General features: G+C 31.6%; 2 protein-coding genes across 2 annotated transcripts; both read right to left on the reverse strand.

Annotated features, from left to right (window-relative positions):
• Window positions 1-5,343: 5,343 nt before the first annotated feature.
• Window positions 5,344-8,107, reverse strand: LOC108821213 (aspartic proteinase 36). The gene is made up of 10 exons (XM_018594260.2): window positions 7,565-8,107; window positions 7,327-7,456; window positions 6,986-7,236; window positions 6,678-6,905; window positions 6,424-6,586; window positions 6,273-6,346; window positions 6,063-6,159; window positions 5,917-5,983; window positions 5,774-5,845; window positions 5,344-5,698 (listed from the first exon to the last, which is right to left on the reverse strand). Exons 1-10 carry the CDS (start codon window positions 7,798-7,800, stop codon window positions 5,532-5,534), a joined length of 1,485 nt encoding a protein of 494 aa, XP_018449762.2. The 5' UTR covers window positions 7,801-8,107; the 3' UTR covers window positions 5,344-5,531.
• A 5,627-nt stretch (window positions 8,108-13,734) lies between these two features.
• On the reverse strand, window positions 13,735-16,817 carry LOC130494464 (uncharacterized). The gene is made up of 9 exons (XM_057002546.1): window positions 16,377-16,817; window positions 16,103-16,289; window positions 15,665-15,798; window positions 15,333-15,445; window positions 14,991-15,243; window positions 14,713-14,868; window positions 14,300-14,379; window positions 14,153-14,202; window positions 13,735-14,065 (listed from the first exon to the last, which is right to left on the reverse strand). The coding sequence occupies exons 1-9, from the start codon at window positions 16,761-16,763 to the stop codon at window positions 13,923-13,925; spliced, it is 1,503 nt and encodes a 500-aa protein (XP_056858526.1). The 5' UTR covers window positions 16,764-16,817; the 3' UTR covers window positions 13,735-13,922.
• Between the last annotated feature and the right edge of the window lie 1,309 nt (window positions 16,818-18,126).

Consider the following 18,126-nt stretch of genomic DNA (forward strand, 5'->3'; position numbering starts at 1 on the left):
AAGAAAGGTGCAAAAAGAAACCGAGGTCATAGACTTTCCAGACAAGGCCGAAATGGCTATGCCGTCAGTATCAACACTTGGGGTTCGGGACGCCGGGCCTCATGGTACTGAAGGCATTGATAATGATGAGATCTCAATGAATTATTTGATGTCTGGAAGGAAACCATATATATATAAATGTGTCGACACAATACATTCATAAGAAAAGCGCGAATATGTAGCACATGAATAATGAATCGAGGATCATGAACCCACGCAAGAGTACTCATAATAATGAATAAAGAAAGAAACGTGGGGTTTCTAAAAGTGACAAATAAAGGCGTATTGAATTGGCCATGAATATGTAAACGCCATATGATGCCCAGTGAATAAATAAATCCTGAAAGAAGGATAAATCGTGAGACAGACCAAGGGAGGTCTATATAATCCAAAGTGGTGGATAATACTACATATGTCACTACATATAATGTCTGGAAGAAATTCAAAAGATGTAGTATGTTATATATGACTCACTGGATGATAATAATATTATTGGTACCTAAAAGGTTTACCAAAATGTATTAAGCTCAGAATCATAAGATGGGAAAAGAAGTTCGCATGAACAGAGCTGTCCCGGGATTAAATTAAATTGCTACATATAAGCAAATGAAGAGTTCTATAAGAACAGTTCAAATCAGTCTATAGAGGAATTTTAAATTCCTTGTGATATACTAACCAGCCTAAGATAGGTTAAGTGGTTATTCATGAAACCTTAGAAAGGTTATAGACCATCACCACAAATTAGCCAAATTTTGGTAATACTTATGGTTGGTCAAAATTCTCAGCATGAACCAACCAAGCTGTGGTATGAATGAATAAGCTATCATAAAGATAAGCTATAAGATCAAAGTTCATCTTTGAACAAAAGGTGTAAGACCGCATTATGCGTCCATATGCGACCCAACGGGTCCGACCAGGTTATAAGATTTGGTCCATGATAAAGCTGTAGATCATGGATGTCATTAGACATAAATTTGAGGATCAATTAGATCAATTCTATGTCATGACCGTGTCCGGCCTAGATCAGTCCAATCGTCCATATATATATATATATATGTGTGTACGAATTGCCGGCACACTAAGATTGACAATGTCTCAGATCAATCATAGATCATCTATGGACATATGTAAATAAGGATCATGATCTAACCGACATGACCTATGTTTAAAGTTCTTTATGGCAAATAATATTATACTCATAAAGCTAAGGCATATCCATAAGTCCTAGAGAGCTAAGTAGCTCATACTTGATATAATGATGATCCATATTATACAAAGGATCTAAAGTACTAGCCAGCCAATATTATGGAAAGGCATATAATAGTGATTTGGTCAAGGACCATAATCAAAACGACCAGAGTATAAAATAGTACATTTTATCTAAAGTACTAAAGTGGTCGATATCAAAGTGGTACATTTTCTAAAGTACCATCAGGATTCTAAGAGACATGATATGTTCGAACAATACAAGATTGTTCAAGTAAAGAATCCATGAACATCTATTCAGCAAGTGATGTTCAAATCAGGGGGAGTAGTATGTGTTGTACTCTTTTTCCTTAACTATGGTTTTATCCCAATGGGTTTTCCTAGTAAGGTTTTAATGAGGCAACATTAAGATATTATGAACTCATATGGTTATGGCATCCAAGGGGGAGTGTTATAAAATCTATTGTGTGGATGGACCATAACCAAGTACTTAACCAAGTACTATACAAGTCCAACATATACAAGAGGAAGTGCAAGGAGGTTTACATCCGGTCTACATCGGTTCATCTACAAACCGGACCGAGATCAGAAGACTCAGTCAACCTTGGAGTTATCACCATGACCAAGTCTTCTCTATGACATCAATGTAGTCAATGTAATCAATGTGTAGATTTTATTCCTTGTAAAGCATTTGTAAACCCTTGTATCAAACCACTATATATTGTGGTGTTGGCTAATGAAAAATACACACAACTTTCTCACAAATCACTCTCCACATTCTCTTTAGTTTATAACAGTTAGGAAGTATTGTGGTTATTATTCCATCTGTCATGTGAGTAAGTAACCTGGGTTCGATGACCGCCAACACGTATGGGAATGGGCCTCCCTTAATTTATTAAACCTACCGACCCTTTAGTTTGGGTCTTCTACACATAGTCTATAAACCCATTAGCATAGAACCAAACGGTACCGAACCAAATAAATCCATACCGAACCATATTTCATAAAAATGAATTCTATATCCTTGTAACCAAAATAAATACCTGAATTTTAAAATATTATTAATGTAACTAAAAAATATTTATATTTAGTTTTGAAATAAACAAACATCTTAAAAATATTATTAATAAACGGATTTATCCAAAAAATATAGATCTATCAATATTATTATAAAGTTAGGCTACTTAATATTATTTATACCATTAATGAATAAATATATAAACTTATAAAAAATTGAATTTAAATTATTTTGACTAATAAATGATTAAATTATTAATAATAATAATAATAATAAAAAGAATCATCAGAAATCTAGAAAATATATTTTAAAATAAAAAGATGATTACTATATATTGTGTTCTTATCTGAAAAAAATATTCTTTGATGAAAATTAAAAATTGAAAACACACAAAATTATATATTAATTAATTAATTTTTAATTGAAAAAAATTAATTTAGTATAGTTGAAAAGACAATATTGGCTGACTTTTAAATATATTTATTAATAATGAATATTGTCCAATGAACTTCCCACCACCGGTATGTGTGATGTTAATAGCCTTTCCCGAAATGTAGATGGAAACAGTCTAATGGAAAAACCTAAATATGATATCTCGAAAATACCACAACAAAATGGACCACGTACATACTATATAGGTAGGAAATTATTTACGTGAGAATTCATATGTTAGACTTTTACCGTGGATTCCACTACTATATTAGTGATGAGCTTAACTCACATCCAAAAGTTCGCTCAAAAGTGCAAGATTACCACATCATATATTACATATATATATAGAACTTCATCACCATCGTCGGATCCTTCGTTAATCACCGTCTCATTCGTCTCCGCCGACTTCTTCTTATTCTTGATCTTCATTTTCGTTACATTTACTTTCTTCTTGATGATGACGACGGTTTTGGCTTTGGTCTCAAGCTTTGACTCAATGTATTTGTCATAAACATCTTTGATAAAGCCTCCTTCACTCTTCTCCAACATCTTTTTCCAATCACTTACGGTAAACGTAAAACCCAAGTCATCAGGTTTCTTTTCATAAATCTGAATAGCTTATGGATGATTTCCACTAAGCTTCTCTTTACGAGATTTTGTGTACATTGTCCCAAGCTCTTCTTTGGTTCTCGCTTCCTCCTTGTCTTCTTTGCTGTCGCATCAAATTTGTGTAGGTCCCCGCTTGTAAGAGATCAAACGAGCTGAAACTGGAATGTAGACGTTGAAATAAAAAGTCAAAGTAGATATTTTCTTTTTCTTAACAAAGAGGATTTTTTTTGGAGAACGAACAAAGTAAACAAACGCTATTGAAGTAAACTAATATGCATGGTATCAGAGTTCATGGTGAATTTTAATATAATCTATATATTCTCTTTTTTTTCTTGAGAAATTGAAATCTAAACTAATAACTTGGATGAAGGCTTCATAATATGCTAAAGAATTTTAAGTGCACAACGTTTGTTCAAATACGTAACCTCTGCTAGGACCTTGAACATGATTGATCCTGAAAGGTAGAAAAGATATAAAAACATAAATTAGTTGAAATGTATTTTGAAGTATTTACAATTGTTCTGTAAAATACTTCTTCTGCTTCTACTAAAAACAATGTATATGGTGATAAAGTTGGTTCTGTTGAGAAGTTCTTTTCTACTGCTGCTGAAAATGTTGCTTCTACTCCAGCTGAGAAAACTGTTTATGTTTCTTTTGAAAATGCTTATTCGACTAAGAATGTTGCTTCTGCTTCTGTTAAGAAGATTGCTAAGAAGGAATCACATTTGTTTTTGTGTACATCATCGTTTTATGATCGAATCCCAAACAGTTTCTTCTCTGTGATACCAGTAAGTTAACTTAATCATATTATTCTGAAGTTTGTTCTTAAATAATTTTTTCATCTCGCTGATAATGTTTGATGTTTCTACCGACTAATCGAGTCAAGATGATGTGTCAACTAATATCTACATTTCTAGACTAAGTAATTTTTTTATTTTGTATAATTGAAAAGAAAATATTGAGTGACATTTAAGATATATTTATTAATAATGAATATATGTACAAAGAAACTTTTTACAAATTGTATGTAAGAATTTTCAAATGAAAAATATATAATAATTTGTCAAAAACGTAAATACTTTATCTTTATAGTCTTTTTTAATTAGTAATGAATGTATTATAAGCCCGCATACACGGACGAAATACTTAGTTATGTATACTATTATTTGCAAAGTTATTTTTGCATTCAAGCTCTCAAAGATAATTACTATATATATTGTGTTGATATCTGAAAATATTTTTTAATAAAAGTTAATTAAAAAATAAAACAGAAAACAGAAAACACATACTAAATATTATTAAGTAAAATATTTAAATTTTTAAAATTGAAAAAATAATATTGAAAGATTTTTAAGATATATTTATTAATAATTAAATGTACAAATAAATGTTTTAAAAAAGTTTACGTAAGAATTTTCAAATGAGAAAAAAATATAATATTTTGTTGAAAACGTAAATAATTTATCATTATAGTCTTTTAATAAGTAATGAATATATTATAACTGTGTTCTAAAAAGCGGTCTAGGCGGCCGCCTAGACAGCGCTTAGGCGCTAGGCATTACAGGACCGTGGCGATTACTCTTTAAACCGCCTAGATAATTACAATATTATAATAATAAATAATATATAATTTATTATTCATAAATTATAATAATTAATATATTGTAATATGTATTCTTATGAAAATAATGTTTATCATATATAAATAATAGTTTTTACTATTATTAAATATAAAACATTACATATATTTAATATATTGCTATAATTTATAAACGCCTAAACCGTTTAACTAATAATCTATGCATCCGCTTAATCGTTCTAGGCACTAGGCGTTATGTCGCCGCCCTCCTATCGCTTTGTTGAACACTGATTATAAGTCTGCATTCGTTGACTTAAGAGATTAGTGGTTTGGTCAATGCAATTGCCTCTGGTCATTTGATGCACTTCATATTCTTTTATGCTCTTGGGTATTGAATATCTAATTACTTTAATACTATATACTTGATATCAAAATAGTACCTTGGATCAGAACAAAGAGATACACAAAGGAAACGAATTATTTACATCCGAAACTACATCAAGAGAATGTAACAAACAAACAAACAAAGAAGTTAACTTTTCTTCTGCTCGGCTTCGCCGGTCGAGAGATAATTACTCTCCAGCGACCACAAGCAACACAACATTGACCATATAAACCAGTGTACATCAAACTAGGCAAATCTGTGTGCTATAAAAACATGTTTATCACCACCAATAGTAATAACAGTACAATGTTTCCAACAATGTCCAGAGACGGTTTTTGTGGCGCCGCAGCATTGTCACTAAACTGTCCTGCGTTCACGTACTCGCTTCTTCCACTGCTGCTAGTCGCAGATACATTCACCGACATTGAACCTGCAAGAAGTTGCGTGTGAGAAGATGAGATTGCTTTTGGATCACGTTCGAGTTTAAAAGGATGAGATTTTTTACAGTCGTAGTTTGCCCATCCGATTCTCTGACCGACCAGATCATAGACAAATATTTTGTCTTTAAGAACTAAATCTGCAATAGCAAAAGATGAAAAACATTAGTAGATTTCAAGTGAATAAAAGACTTAAGCTTTTGTGGTTTACCTCCAAGGATAGTTATCCCTTGATTCTGTAACCTCTGAAAACCAATGCACCACACAGCAGTACCTCCCTAGAGAGCATAGTGGCAGAGACTAATGTTATAGTACATGTAAAAAAGATTTGATGGAAGCATAGTTAAAAGTACTTACTACGTTGTTTTGCTGTATGAGGTAATCCTGAGGATTCAAGAACATGGATGCTCCACCAGCAAAGTTCAAGCTTACCGTAGGAAACACGTCTGCGACACTGATCATTTTTACAGTAAACAACCAAACAAATGTTTCAGCATTTTTTTTCCACTAATATTTGATACTACTAACAAGAAGACTTGCTTAGAGATGTTATGAACCGAACCGAACCTCGTGGTTAACACGTAACATTGGCTCCCTTTTGAAACAACGGGTCTCACAGACTGCGAAACAGCATTTGTGATCTGAAAATTTCATCAAGAAAGATTGCATTTTAGATTAAAGCTTATCGAGACAAAAACTGCAGAGTTTTAGGACTTACAGCTTCAACGAAAGGAACATAGGCTGCTTCAGAAAGGTAGGCCAATGTTGTACCAGTATCGATGATTGTTCCCTGGCCGTTGGATGTGGAGAAGACAGATGGATTGATAGGTAAAGCTTGGCCATTCACCGAGATGCTCAGCAGATTCACATTGTAATGAGGCCTGAGATCATATATGCTTATCAGTCACACTTTCCAACTAACATTTGAACAGTTATATTTTTGAAATGAAACCAGTTTAGAGAGGATCTAACTGCGAGGGAACGAGTGGAGTAAAGACCATGTTTGGCTCCACAATCTCTCCGAGAACCAATATCCCTCCGCCTCCGTTCTCTCCTTTCAAGCAGTGTGAGAACACTCTTGGAGCTACTGCCTGCGAAGCAAGCTGAGAGATAACAGACATTCCTTGTTGCCCGAACCCGAAGATCCCGTCAACAGCTCGGTCCGACTTCACTAAATCTCCCGTCTGTGAGGTGCTGCATCTGTTCCAGAAAGAAGAAGCTTTGCTAAAAATAACTATATTGATGACTGTGAACACAAGCTTTTTGCTGAAACAACTCACCCGAACACAACCTGAGCCGTTGAGTTTGGGACGAGGGAGCTTCCTACAATCATGTCAAACTGCAAGAGATCAGAGACGTAGTATCCGGAGGTGCCACTTCCATCACCATACTGAAACGTGTAAGCGCAGAGGTTGTTCTGAACAGAACAGCCTGAGTCAGAGGACTGAACACCCCAGCTGCATCTTTGGTCAGAACATGAGATTGGTGTCGCTGTTCCCGAGCTCCCTGGATCAAAGTAATTCAACTGAATCTGCAAAAGAGAGAGCAGCACATTAAACCCAAACCAGAGAATTTCAAATAAAGAAAAGAAAAAAAAAAGAGAAGAGAAAGGTTTGTTTACTTGGAGTCCACTGGTTTGAGGACAGCCATTGCAAGAAGCACAACTAACCCACAATACATCACTTCCTGTGTCAATCTGTACATAAAAGTCTCTTGGAGGTGATCCCAACCGCAGTTTCGTATAGTATAATCTGTTTTAACATCCAAAGAAACAACCTTTTTTGATTAAGACATGAGAAAAAAAACAGACAATGGCTCAAACACCTTGTAGGCAATAAAGATGGAAACTTTTAGATTACCCAACAACGAAAGGATCAAAAGTCCCGTCGACGGGGAAATCAACTACACCGCCGAGAGACTGCAACAATCTGCCGTGCCTGGCTCTGTCACGAGCCTTGAGTTGACTCATTTCCATCTCGTGATTCGGCGGAACGGCTCTTTCTAGTTTCAGGGCCGCCGGGAAACCGTAAGACAGAACCGCTATTGGTAGTAATAAGCAAACCAGAATAACCGCCGAAAACAGAACAGCCGCCATAGCTGTGGTGTGGTCTTTACTAAGTGCTGACAAGTGATGAGATCTCTCTATTTTCCCGTTAGAAATCGAAAAAGATCAAAACTTTTTATCCTTCTGGGCAGACATTGAATGGGGAAATGAGTAGCGGATTTGTAAACTGTTATGATCGTCTTCGGTCTTGAATTTTCATGGAAACAGAGGATTTGCAGATTTGGTTTGTTACTGTCGTTGCTTCTTTTCAGAGAGAGAGAGAGAGAGAGAGAGAGAGGGGGGGCAACAGTGGATTCAACAGAAAATGTTCCAGTGCAGATTAATCACATGTGTTTTCATTCTATTGATGCGCCTTTCTTTTAATCAATTTATTATATTGGGACAAAACAAGAAAGAAAACTAATCATAACTACATGTTGTAGGAGGAAAAAAGTTTGTATGATTATGAATAGCCTGCGGTTTTGTCCGGACCGAATTAGCCTTACTGAACCAGAAAATTTGGTTTTTGGTTTGGTTGCATTCGGTTTAGGTCGGTAAGATTTTGAAGATAATTTGGTTTTTGGTTTAGATCGGTTTTTGATTTTTCAGAAAAAATTAAGAAATCAAAAATAACCAAAACAAGCCAAAAATCAGACTCTTTTAAAAATTATACTGAAATTAATCGAAAACCAAAAAGGGTTATTTTCAGAAATAAAAATAAAAACCGAACCAAACCGAAATGTAACTCGGTTCATTTAGGAATTGGTTTTCAAAAATTTGGTTAACTAAAAACCGTGGATTTGGTTTCGGTTTTAATTTATGAATATGTAATGAATGCTATTACAATAAGTAAATATTTAATTTGGGGATGAAAACAGAGATCAATCTATATTTGTTAGGAAATACCATAATATTACTTTGTTTTAATTTCAAATAGAACATATAAAAACAAAGACTAAAATAGCATTCGTTAAAGAATATAAAAATATTAAATGTTTTAAAAAAAAATTAAAATTTGGAATTTTGAAAGCATGAGTATTATGTTTAGGGATTAGAATTTAGGATATTGGATTTAAGATTTAAGGTATAAAATTCAGAGTAATAATATATTTTCATAATGTATTTATTTTTAAAATATCATTTAAGGATAATACACTTTTTAATTCTTTAGTTAATGTCATTTTGGTTATTTTTAAGTTTGTGATAAAGAATATTTTGTGCCTTTTAGGAAAATTTTCAAATTTATATAATAAGAAAATTTTATGTTTGACCAAAAAAAGAAGAAAAAAGAACTGATTCTAAACTATTATTTGCGAAATTATTTTTAATCTTTTAGCTCTCCCGTTAAAAACTAGAGATTGAAATGTATATACTACTATTGGTAAATTGATAAATAATTAGATTTCTATAGTTAACAATAATTTAAAATTAATTTTGTTTATTTTATAATTATCATTGAATTAAAAGTAGTATATATTGTATTATAAAGTTTTAATTAATCTTAGCAGCTTAGACGGTAGTAGATATTTGGTCTACTGCTTTATGTATTTGTATTATGGTTTCAACCTAAATGGTGGATAATTAGATTTGTTCATATATAATTAATAATAAATTAAAAAACGAATTTCATTCATTTGATAATTATTATTGTCTAAAGTTTATTTATATTTTGTTATCTAAAATTTATTTTACATCATAAAATTTATAAAAAAATTAAGAAAGATAAAATCTGTGTATATATATACACATATATATTAATATATAATCTTATGTATATATGAGTGTTATCAAGTTTACTTTACGTAATAAAAGATAATTTAATATAATGAAAAAAAATTACATATGAATAGTTTGATATAATTTATTTTAATATATTTCAAATGTATGAGTGTTTTAAGTTTATTTTACGTAATAAAAGTATTTATGTTGTGATCAAAAACTTTGTATATATATAAAATTGTTGTTTAACTTATTTTAAAATATTTTGAATATATAAACAATAACTTATTCTTATATTTTAAATTGATAATAAATATTTATACTCCCTATATATTTGTAAAATTATTTTGACGGATATGCTTAGGTTAAAAACTTAGTTTTATGTTTAATTTCAATATACAAGGAGGAGTTTATCCTTTTTCTTTATATTCTATAAAGAATATTATAAAATATATCAAAACCATATAGTGGATTAACAAACAAGTAACCACTATCAAATACAGCTTTCAAAAAAAAAACTACTATCAAATACAAAAAGGTACAACAATATATGCAACACAAGAGTTATAGGGTTTTTTCAACAAAAAAAAAAAGGAAAGACCAGTCAATGTAAGTTTTGGCATCATCTCCTTTTTTTGTTTTCCGGTTACCTAAACCACATAATGCGTAATTTTTACGCACCTCTTGATTTATCTATTTAGACAAATTGTGTTGTGATCTGCATGATGTGTTTCCTTCATTGGTAGAGTTTTTGAATAAGTCGTACATATCTCAAGTAATACCCTTCTCGGATAAGTACTATATGGGTGAGCAAGAAGATGTTTTGTATTACATCATTGACGTGAAGAGTATACAATTAAATATATTTTCCATAATTTCACCGGAATTGAAATTGATAAAAATTTTGAAATGTTGAATAGGCATGGCAAAAGTTGCTTAACAAACAAGTTATTACATATCAAATACAAAAGGTAAACATATACATATGCAAACAAGGACTAGGGTTTTCCACAACAAAAAAGGAAGACCAGTCAATGAAAGGTTCTTAGCATATCTCTTTTCGCTTTGTCTTCTTTACCTAAACCACATAATCCGTAATTTTGACGCACATCTTGATTTATCTATTCATACAAAGTTGTGTATTTATATGTCTACATGTTTGCATGAGTTGAAACTAAGAATCTATTAAAAAGGTAAGTTATACTTTTTCACGTAGCATTGAAAATTGAATATTACCAACAAGCTGATGAATTTTCTAACTCTACGACTTGATTGGTTATTTGGTTTCATTGGAAAAGGTTTTATATGAAGCATCATGATGAGGGGGTTCCTTCATTGGTAGAGAGTTTGAATTAGTCGTACATATCTCAAGTAATACCCTCCTCGGATAAGTAATATATGGGTGAGCAAGAAGATGTTTTGTGTTACATCATTGTAGCGAAAAATATATAATTAAATAAACTTACAAATGGTCTTATGTCCTTAAGAAACAGCTCAAATCATGGCAATTTCTCATTCTTCTTTTTCCATTTGTTACTTTGTAGAACCCACATTCCAATTATTTTATGCATTTTGCTTTAACATTTCTTTTTCTTTTTCCTCATCTACAATATAAAATAGGATAAAATAAAATGAACGTTTGTCGATAACTTCTTTTCCGGTACCTCCCTTGTTCCAGAAAAGAACCTTTGGTTTTATGCAAAAAGAAAAAATGATTTGAAACCAGAAGATGAGAAATCCCTTGAGGTTCAGTGTTAGAGAATATATGATATGTGTGTAAACTGGAAACTGACATAACCAAATCAACTAGAGAGAGCGATCAAAAAAAAAGGTACAAAGTAATCCATTTAGATGCTATGTTAGTTATGGATTTGGTTTTGGGATTCCTTCAGTTACCCAAAAGAACACACACATATATATATATAGTTTTTAGTTTGATATATAGATTCACCTTTCATCTGTTTACCGTATAGTTGAAGAGTTCAAAGTTTCTTGTATATAATTTGTTTGTGTGAATATTGAGCTCTCAGTTAGTAATCCATTCAAATAAAATGTTGTACTCCCTCTGTTTTTTTATAAAAGACGTTTTAGAATTTTTATCTTGTTTTATAATACTTGTGGTTTACAAATTTCTAGACAAAATATAACCAAAGTTGATTTCTTTTACTCTTATTCTATCTCTATCGTAATTATAGTCTAGACTAAATTAATCATTTATGAAAGGTTAGAGTAGGTATTGTACTAATTACCTAAATTTGTGTGCATAACATACAAAGCTTCATATAAAAAAGAATGGAGGGAGTATAACATAAAACAAAAGCAAATGAAAAAAAAAAGCAATACTTTTTTCTTCCTTTGTGGCTAAGTTATGAAGGTGTGGTGTCACATTCCATAGGAGTATCTTTTATATTGTTTCGAGGCCAATACATTCATAAAAACTGCTTTTTTGCTAAAATCATAAATTTATCTTCACTATACCTTTAGCTTGTCGTGAACATTTGTTTTGTAATGTCTTGTCTTACACTAATGCAAGTTTTATTGTTCTAGATACTATATGATTAGATATCAACTTACTTAAACAAAAATTTATCAGCTTCAACACATATATTTGAACTTGGGCTTGATGGGTGGAGACTCCACCGTGGAGTATTTGAACTTGGAAGAGTTATGGAAACTCTTATGTGGCCGAAAAACTCTCAAATAAAAGGTTGTAAGCTGAGCCTATATATGATTTATAAAACAGATATGGCAAATTCTATTGAATTATATGTTCTCAAATAAGTCGGCCCTTTTCGCGTAAGCCCATGAGCAATAATAGTCGCGTGACTAATGAAGGAAAAAAGTAAATACATCTATCTATCTTATTAAAACAGAAACATTCTCTTGTACCTAACTATTATTTTGTAAGATTTTAAATTAAATATACTCCTTTCTTATAAAGTTATACCCACATTAATCCATTATTAAACCATCCCTTATATTTCTATTGGTTTTGGAAATAACTGCTCCGATGTTATGACTTTATAACTCCTCTCTTATCGTGTACTATAACTTCGTAACATTTATAAATGCTATACATGTTATTCAATCTTTTTTTTGGTATAATCATATTGGTGTGGGTTGATAGATTGTAACATAAAGGTACTTATTTGTTATCATACGCTCATATTTACAAGTTGATCTATCATATACAAATTAGTTCGTATTTGTAGAGAAATTTAAAAGATTGCTTTGTAGTTGTCATGATGAACTAATCTTTAGAATTTTAGATATCATATGCGTTTATAGACTGAAACTATAGTTATTTCATATTTTATCACCTTTATATCATATATAACTTCAAAATTTTATCAAACAAAGAAAAATATCAAAATTTTGTCACACCCATATGAGGTCTTTTACACGTTTCTAATATAGTCATATCTAAAGGATTAATTCAAATAAAATTAATTAATGTATAGAAAAACAAATCGTTAATAAGAGATTATATTGCTAATCTATCTTATTACGAAAAACATGTACAAGTAAAAAAGAACATGTACAAGTAATAGGTAACATTGATATCAATAAACAAAAAAAATTATACCATGATGAAAAGGATCTATACTAAAAGATTAGTTCATGATCACTTTTAAATAAAATCACACGATAATACAAATTCAGTTATAAGAAATTTTACAATATTTATAAATACTCGGAGATACTTCTTTCGTTGGTATCTTTAATAGTTTATAAACTTAAGTTATTAAAAAAAACCTAAACGACAAAATTACTTTTTTCTCACTTAACATTCAAGTCTAAACAGAAACAAAACTAAAGAAAAATATTTCCGAGAATATTTAGGTAAAACTAAGATATTATTTTCTTTAAAAAAAAATCTTAGATTGATATGATTAACTGTAATTATGGATATACACCAACTAAGGAGTAAAACTCGACTGCAACAATAAATATCGTCTTCAATGTTTTATGCAATTTATAGTATAGTTTTTTGAATAATATTCCTCTGAATACCGAATTATAGTAATAAAAAATAATAGAAATATCAGTTTCTTTGATTCTAACCGCCGTTTACCACAGCCTATTGTATCAAAAAGCTTACACAAGATTATGACCAAAAAAACAAATTTACACTGACTAATTCATTTCTTTATATGTCAATTGCAGTTACTTTTGAATGAATAAAACCCGCCCGATCGGACGGGTCAGAATCTAGTATACATTAATCCATTTTGCAGGATGGCTTAGTGACTTGCACCATAGATCTAACTATGACGTCAAAGTTATTATATAGTATAATTCGTTGTGATCCGATGTTGGCCTAGGAGAAATACCATAGTAAGATTTACAGTATTTACTGGCTTTTATATCGATCGATCTTCATTTAACCATGCCTCTCAACCAGTACAAGAACCACTTATTGTTTCTAAATATTGTGTATATTATAATCTAACTTAGATAGGTATGTTAAGAGCTCTTAAATCCTTTTGATACGTTGAAATCCAAGATTCAATTATTTTAATTTCCTTGTCTCGTTGCATCACCAGCCACTCCGGATCTCCTTTCATCTTCATGACAATGTCTTGACAATGTGAACCTGTTCATTTAATTTATGAAATTACGTGGGAGTTCATCCTATTCTTAAACGACTTGTTGAATATGCTTAAATACAAATTAAAATTACCATTATTTGATTTGATGGCGACTATACTATCTGAAATATCCTCTAAAACTCTGAAAATATATTAAAAAGAAGCATCGTAAAACATTTGTGTCTTATATATATATATATATATATTAATATATTAATCAATTTGTATTATGTTATTACCCGCCGACGCTATAAGGATCTGACAATCCATTAGAGAAAATGATGTTGCTCCCAAATTTTCGGAGGACTAACTTCACATCCTGCAATATATAACATTTGAAAGTATATAAGTTTTTAGCTTAATTTTATAAAACTACTAAACTCTTAACATTATATAGGTCCAAATAAAATATATGCAAAACGATATTAAAATCTCTGGTCCCTTTTATTTTCTTACACCTAAACAAAAAATTAAGAATGTAAAAATACTAAGGAATCCAAAAGTACAATTTAAAAGCAGTTTTCTTTATGGATGATGGCTTATGTGACTTGTACCCCAAACTGGATGACATTAATAATATATATGAGTTTGGATTAGTTAACTTATAACATATACTGCGTGACGAAAAGTTTTCTTAAGAAAATTAATGTACCTGAATACCAAAGTATGTCGTGATCCAGTGTGGCCGGGGAGTGACACCATAATCAGCTTTACATCCCTCAATGTAATTGGTCATATTAAATGGTGTTGTTGGGAACATCGTGTCTTGTTTGTCATATCCCACCGGCATCACTATCTCGCTGCAGGTCTGTATAAAAATCATTTCATGTCATTTTAGGTATCGATTAGACAAATTAAAATCAAATACAATATTATACGTATACATTCTATCAGGTTTCAATATGTTTTTCTAACGTGAAATTTACGTGCCTGCCATCTCCATGCTTTATTATTGTTTGTAGGATGGGCAAACATATTGGTATCATAGCAAGATTGGTTGCCTACTAAAGCGACAACACCTGCGAAGATACGATCAAGTAAACCATTTTTACGGTTTGTTGGGTTGTTGTCTATTGCTTTGCACACGTTGGCCACCCAATAACTGGGACCCCGATTGTATTGAACAGCTTCAGCGTATATTGTACTCAAAAAGTCTTTGATATCGAAGCTTCCGTTCAATGGTCTGAAAATATAATTGTAGGACGAGATTAAGTGTAAAGAGTAAATTGTAGATTAGTTGAATTTTATTTTTAACAAAAAAGTCTTTCTTACGAGCAAGTTTTAAATTGTTTGCTGAGGATTAAGAGACCATTGGGTTTGGCAGCAACTCTATCAATTTCTTTCCAAGATTTACGGATCATGTTATAACATCTCTCACTCGTTCCCTTGTGGAATATGTGGAAGAAGAAAAGATGTAATCAGTATTTGGTTTAGATTACAATTGGTCCCGATTACAATTAGTTAACCTAACATAAAAATCAGCGAAGAATGAAATAGAGAAATAGATTTTTTTGAACACCATAGAAATAGAATTGATAGTGATTGAAAAAGCTTACGTATTAATATGTTTTCTAGTAATTCAATAACTGAATAATTATTATTACCTTGATGACCTTGGTTACGATATAATAATAACCAAATTTAGGGCGAGTATCTTCAAAGTAGAGTAGAGGAGCTGAAGATGCTAATGCTCCGAGTGCTATGTGTGGATATTTTAGCCTGAACCATGCCGCTAACACTGTGTGTACCAAGAAACATACAAGAAATTGATTATTCCTTTTACCTTTTTAATCATGTAAAATGCTATTTAATATTATCACTATTATTAATTAAGAGAGATCATGAGGTGGAATACTCATCCCCCAACAAGATTTCATTTAGTAATCGTAGTAGCATGTTGGTAACTATATCACATATACAAACTTCCATATACTAATAGTGGAAGTGATTAAAGGGCAACTACGTCCATGCAACATAGGCCATAAAGGTTATGTTATGATATTTTTCATATATGAGATATATAATGGTGAACATGGACTTACTTCCACCATATGATCCTCCTATGACAATGATAGGACTGTGTTTGGTTGCGTACTTCTCCTTAACATGCAAGAGAATCGCTGCATAGTCTGCTAAAGCTTGTGCTGCGTTCAAATACCCCAACGTACTCGCGTTCTTCAATGTTTCTTCTGCTGATCCAAATGGCATCGTCTTCCCATAATACCTATGCTGCATTATATATGGTATGTATTGACATACAAACAATGTTAAAGATAAAATCTAACCGCACATTTCTTTATATCCACACACGCACACCTCTATGTAGACAAGGAGCGCTTTGAAACGAGGACCATTGTCACGGAGAAAACCTATGGCAGACAAATCGGAATCTAACGATGATTCTTCTCCAAGAAACGCTAATATTGGTGCGTTAGCGCCAGCCCAGTGTTTGGAATCGATAGCGTATCTTTGTTGAAATGTCATGTAGCTTTTTGGTGTGAATGTGAAGTGGTCGAGATTTTGATTAAAGTAGAACATTTTTAGATCAGAGTCGTTTAGTTTCTGCGTCGTTGCACCAGGTGCATTCTTTAGCATATTTGGGGAAATCCCAAGTCGAGGGATCTTGGAGTGTGCAAGAGAGATGAAATAAGATGACGATGTTGAAAACATCAATAGAAGGAGAGTTGCAATCGGAAGAGACATGCTTAAGTGTTTTGTTTAGTCCTAGTAACTGTAGTTTGGTATTAATGATCTCTCTCTAAGTTGGCTTCCTAAGCTCATGCAACAAGACCTTTATATAGATACCAAAAAGTTATGATGCCTTTTCTCGTGCGAGTTGCTTTTTATATTATTCAAATATGTTTGTATACGTGCATGTTTATATATATATATATATATATATATATATATATATTGCACTGCAAAAAATCTATCTTTTAAGGTTTTAATCACGGACTTGTTCAACGATAACTCTATGACTATAAATTAACCAGAAATTTCTCCCAATAGACTACAAATTTGTTTTCTACTTAATTTATGGTCAAAGCAATGCTAATTTAGTGACAAAAGAAACAACAATTCAACTCTAGTCAATTCCTTCTTCTCAGCCATAGCCTGGTCACAATGATTTTGTGGCAAACAAAATATTGCCGTTATCAGCCGAAGCCAATTTCTAGCTACCTAGCTACAGTTAAGCAGCATAATATCCTTGGAAAAGGGATTTAGTCACGATTAGTCACAATCTTTTGGACATTTGAAATGATTACTTTGTCACAAGCTTACACTTATTATATGTCCTTTAGCTTATTACATAGAATCAACTCACATAGATGTAGAACGATTTCATGGCAGATCCGTGGAAAACCCATGGCAGATCAATTAGATAATTTAAGGCTTTTCGTTAATTGCATAGAGATATGTAGGACAATTTCACAAACTTTTATTTGTTTTTTCAAAACACTTTTTATTTGTTCTTTATCAAAGAAACACTTTATTTGTTTATACTAGCTAAAATGTAGGTGAATTCTTTAACCAAACACTTTCTTTGACTTGTCCGAAATGCTGGATAGGACAGTGACCTCTAGAGCACCATTAATGCAGTAGCTTAAGAGGAAGTGCTTAGTGATTTTCAGATTAAAAAAAAGAAAAAAGATAAACAAAAGTTGGAAGAGAGAAGCTTTGGTGCTTAATTAAGCACTCCAAATTTGATTTAAGCATCAGTGATTATCACTTTTACCACTTTAATTATTAAAAAATAAATAAGCATCCCTAATTGGATATCTAGGATAATGGTGCTCTCGTTCCTGATGCTCCAATGGAATATTCTCAACCACTAGCAATATGCATTTGCTAACTTCATTTTTATTTATATTACTGTATTAACTACATATAGAGATTAGAGTATATGGATAATATTGATTGTTTTTAACATAAGAAATATTATTTTTCTTGGTGGAGATTTGTAATGTTATTTTGTATGGTTTTTGTATTTTGTTTGTATTTAATTATTTTGAAAATTTCTCACTTTCACCTGTTATTGCCATTTAAATTTAACTTTCTGGATTTA

Source organism: Raphanus sativus, chromosome 2, assembly GCF_000801105.2.
Source record: "Raphanus sativus cultivar WK10039 chromosome 2, ASM80110v3, whole genome shotgun sequence".
Classification (NCBI taxonomy): domain Eukaryota; kingdom Viridiplantae; phylum Streptophyta; class Magnoliopsida; order Brassicales; family Brassicaceae; genus Raphanus; species Raphanus sativus.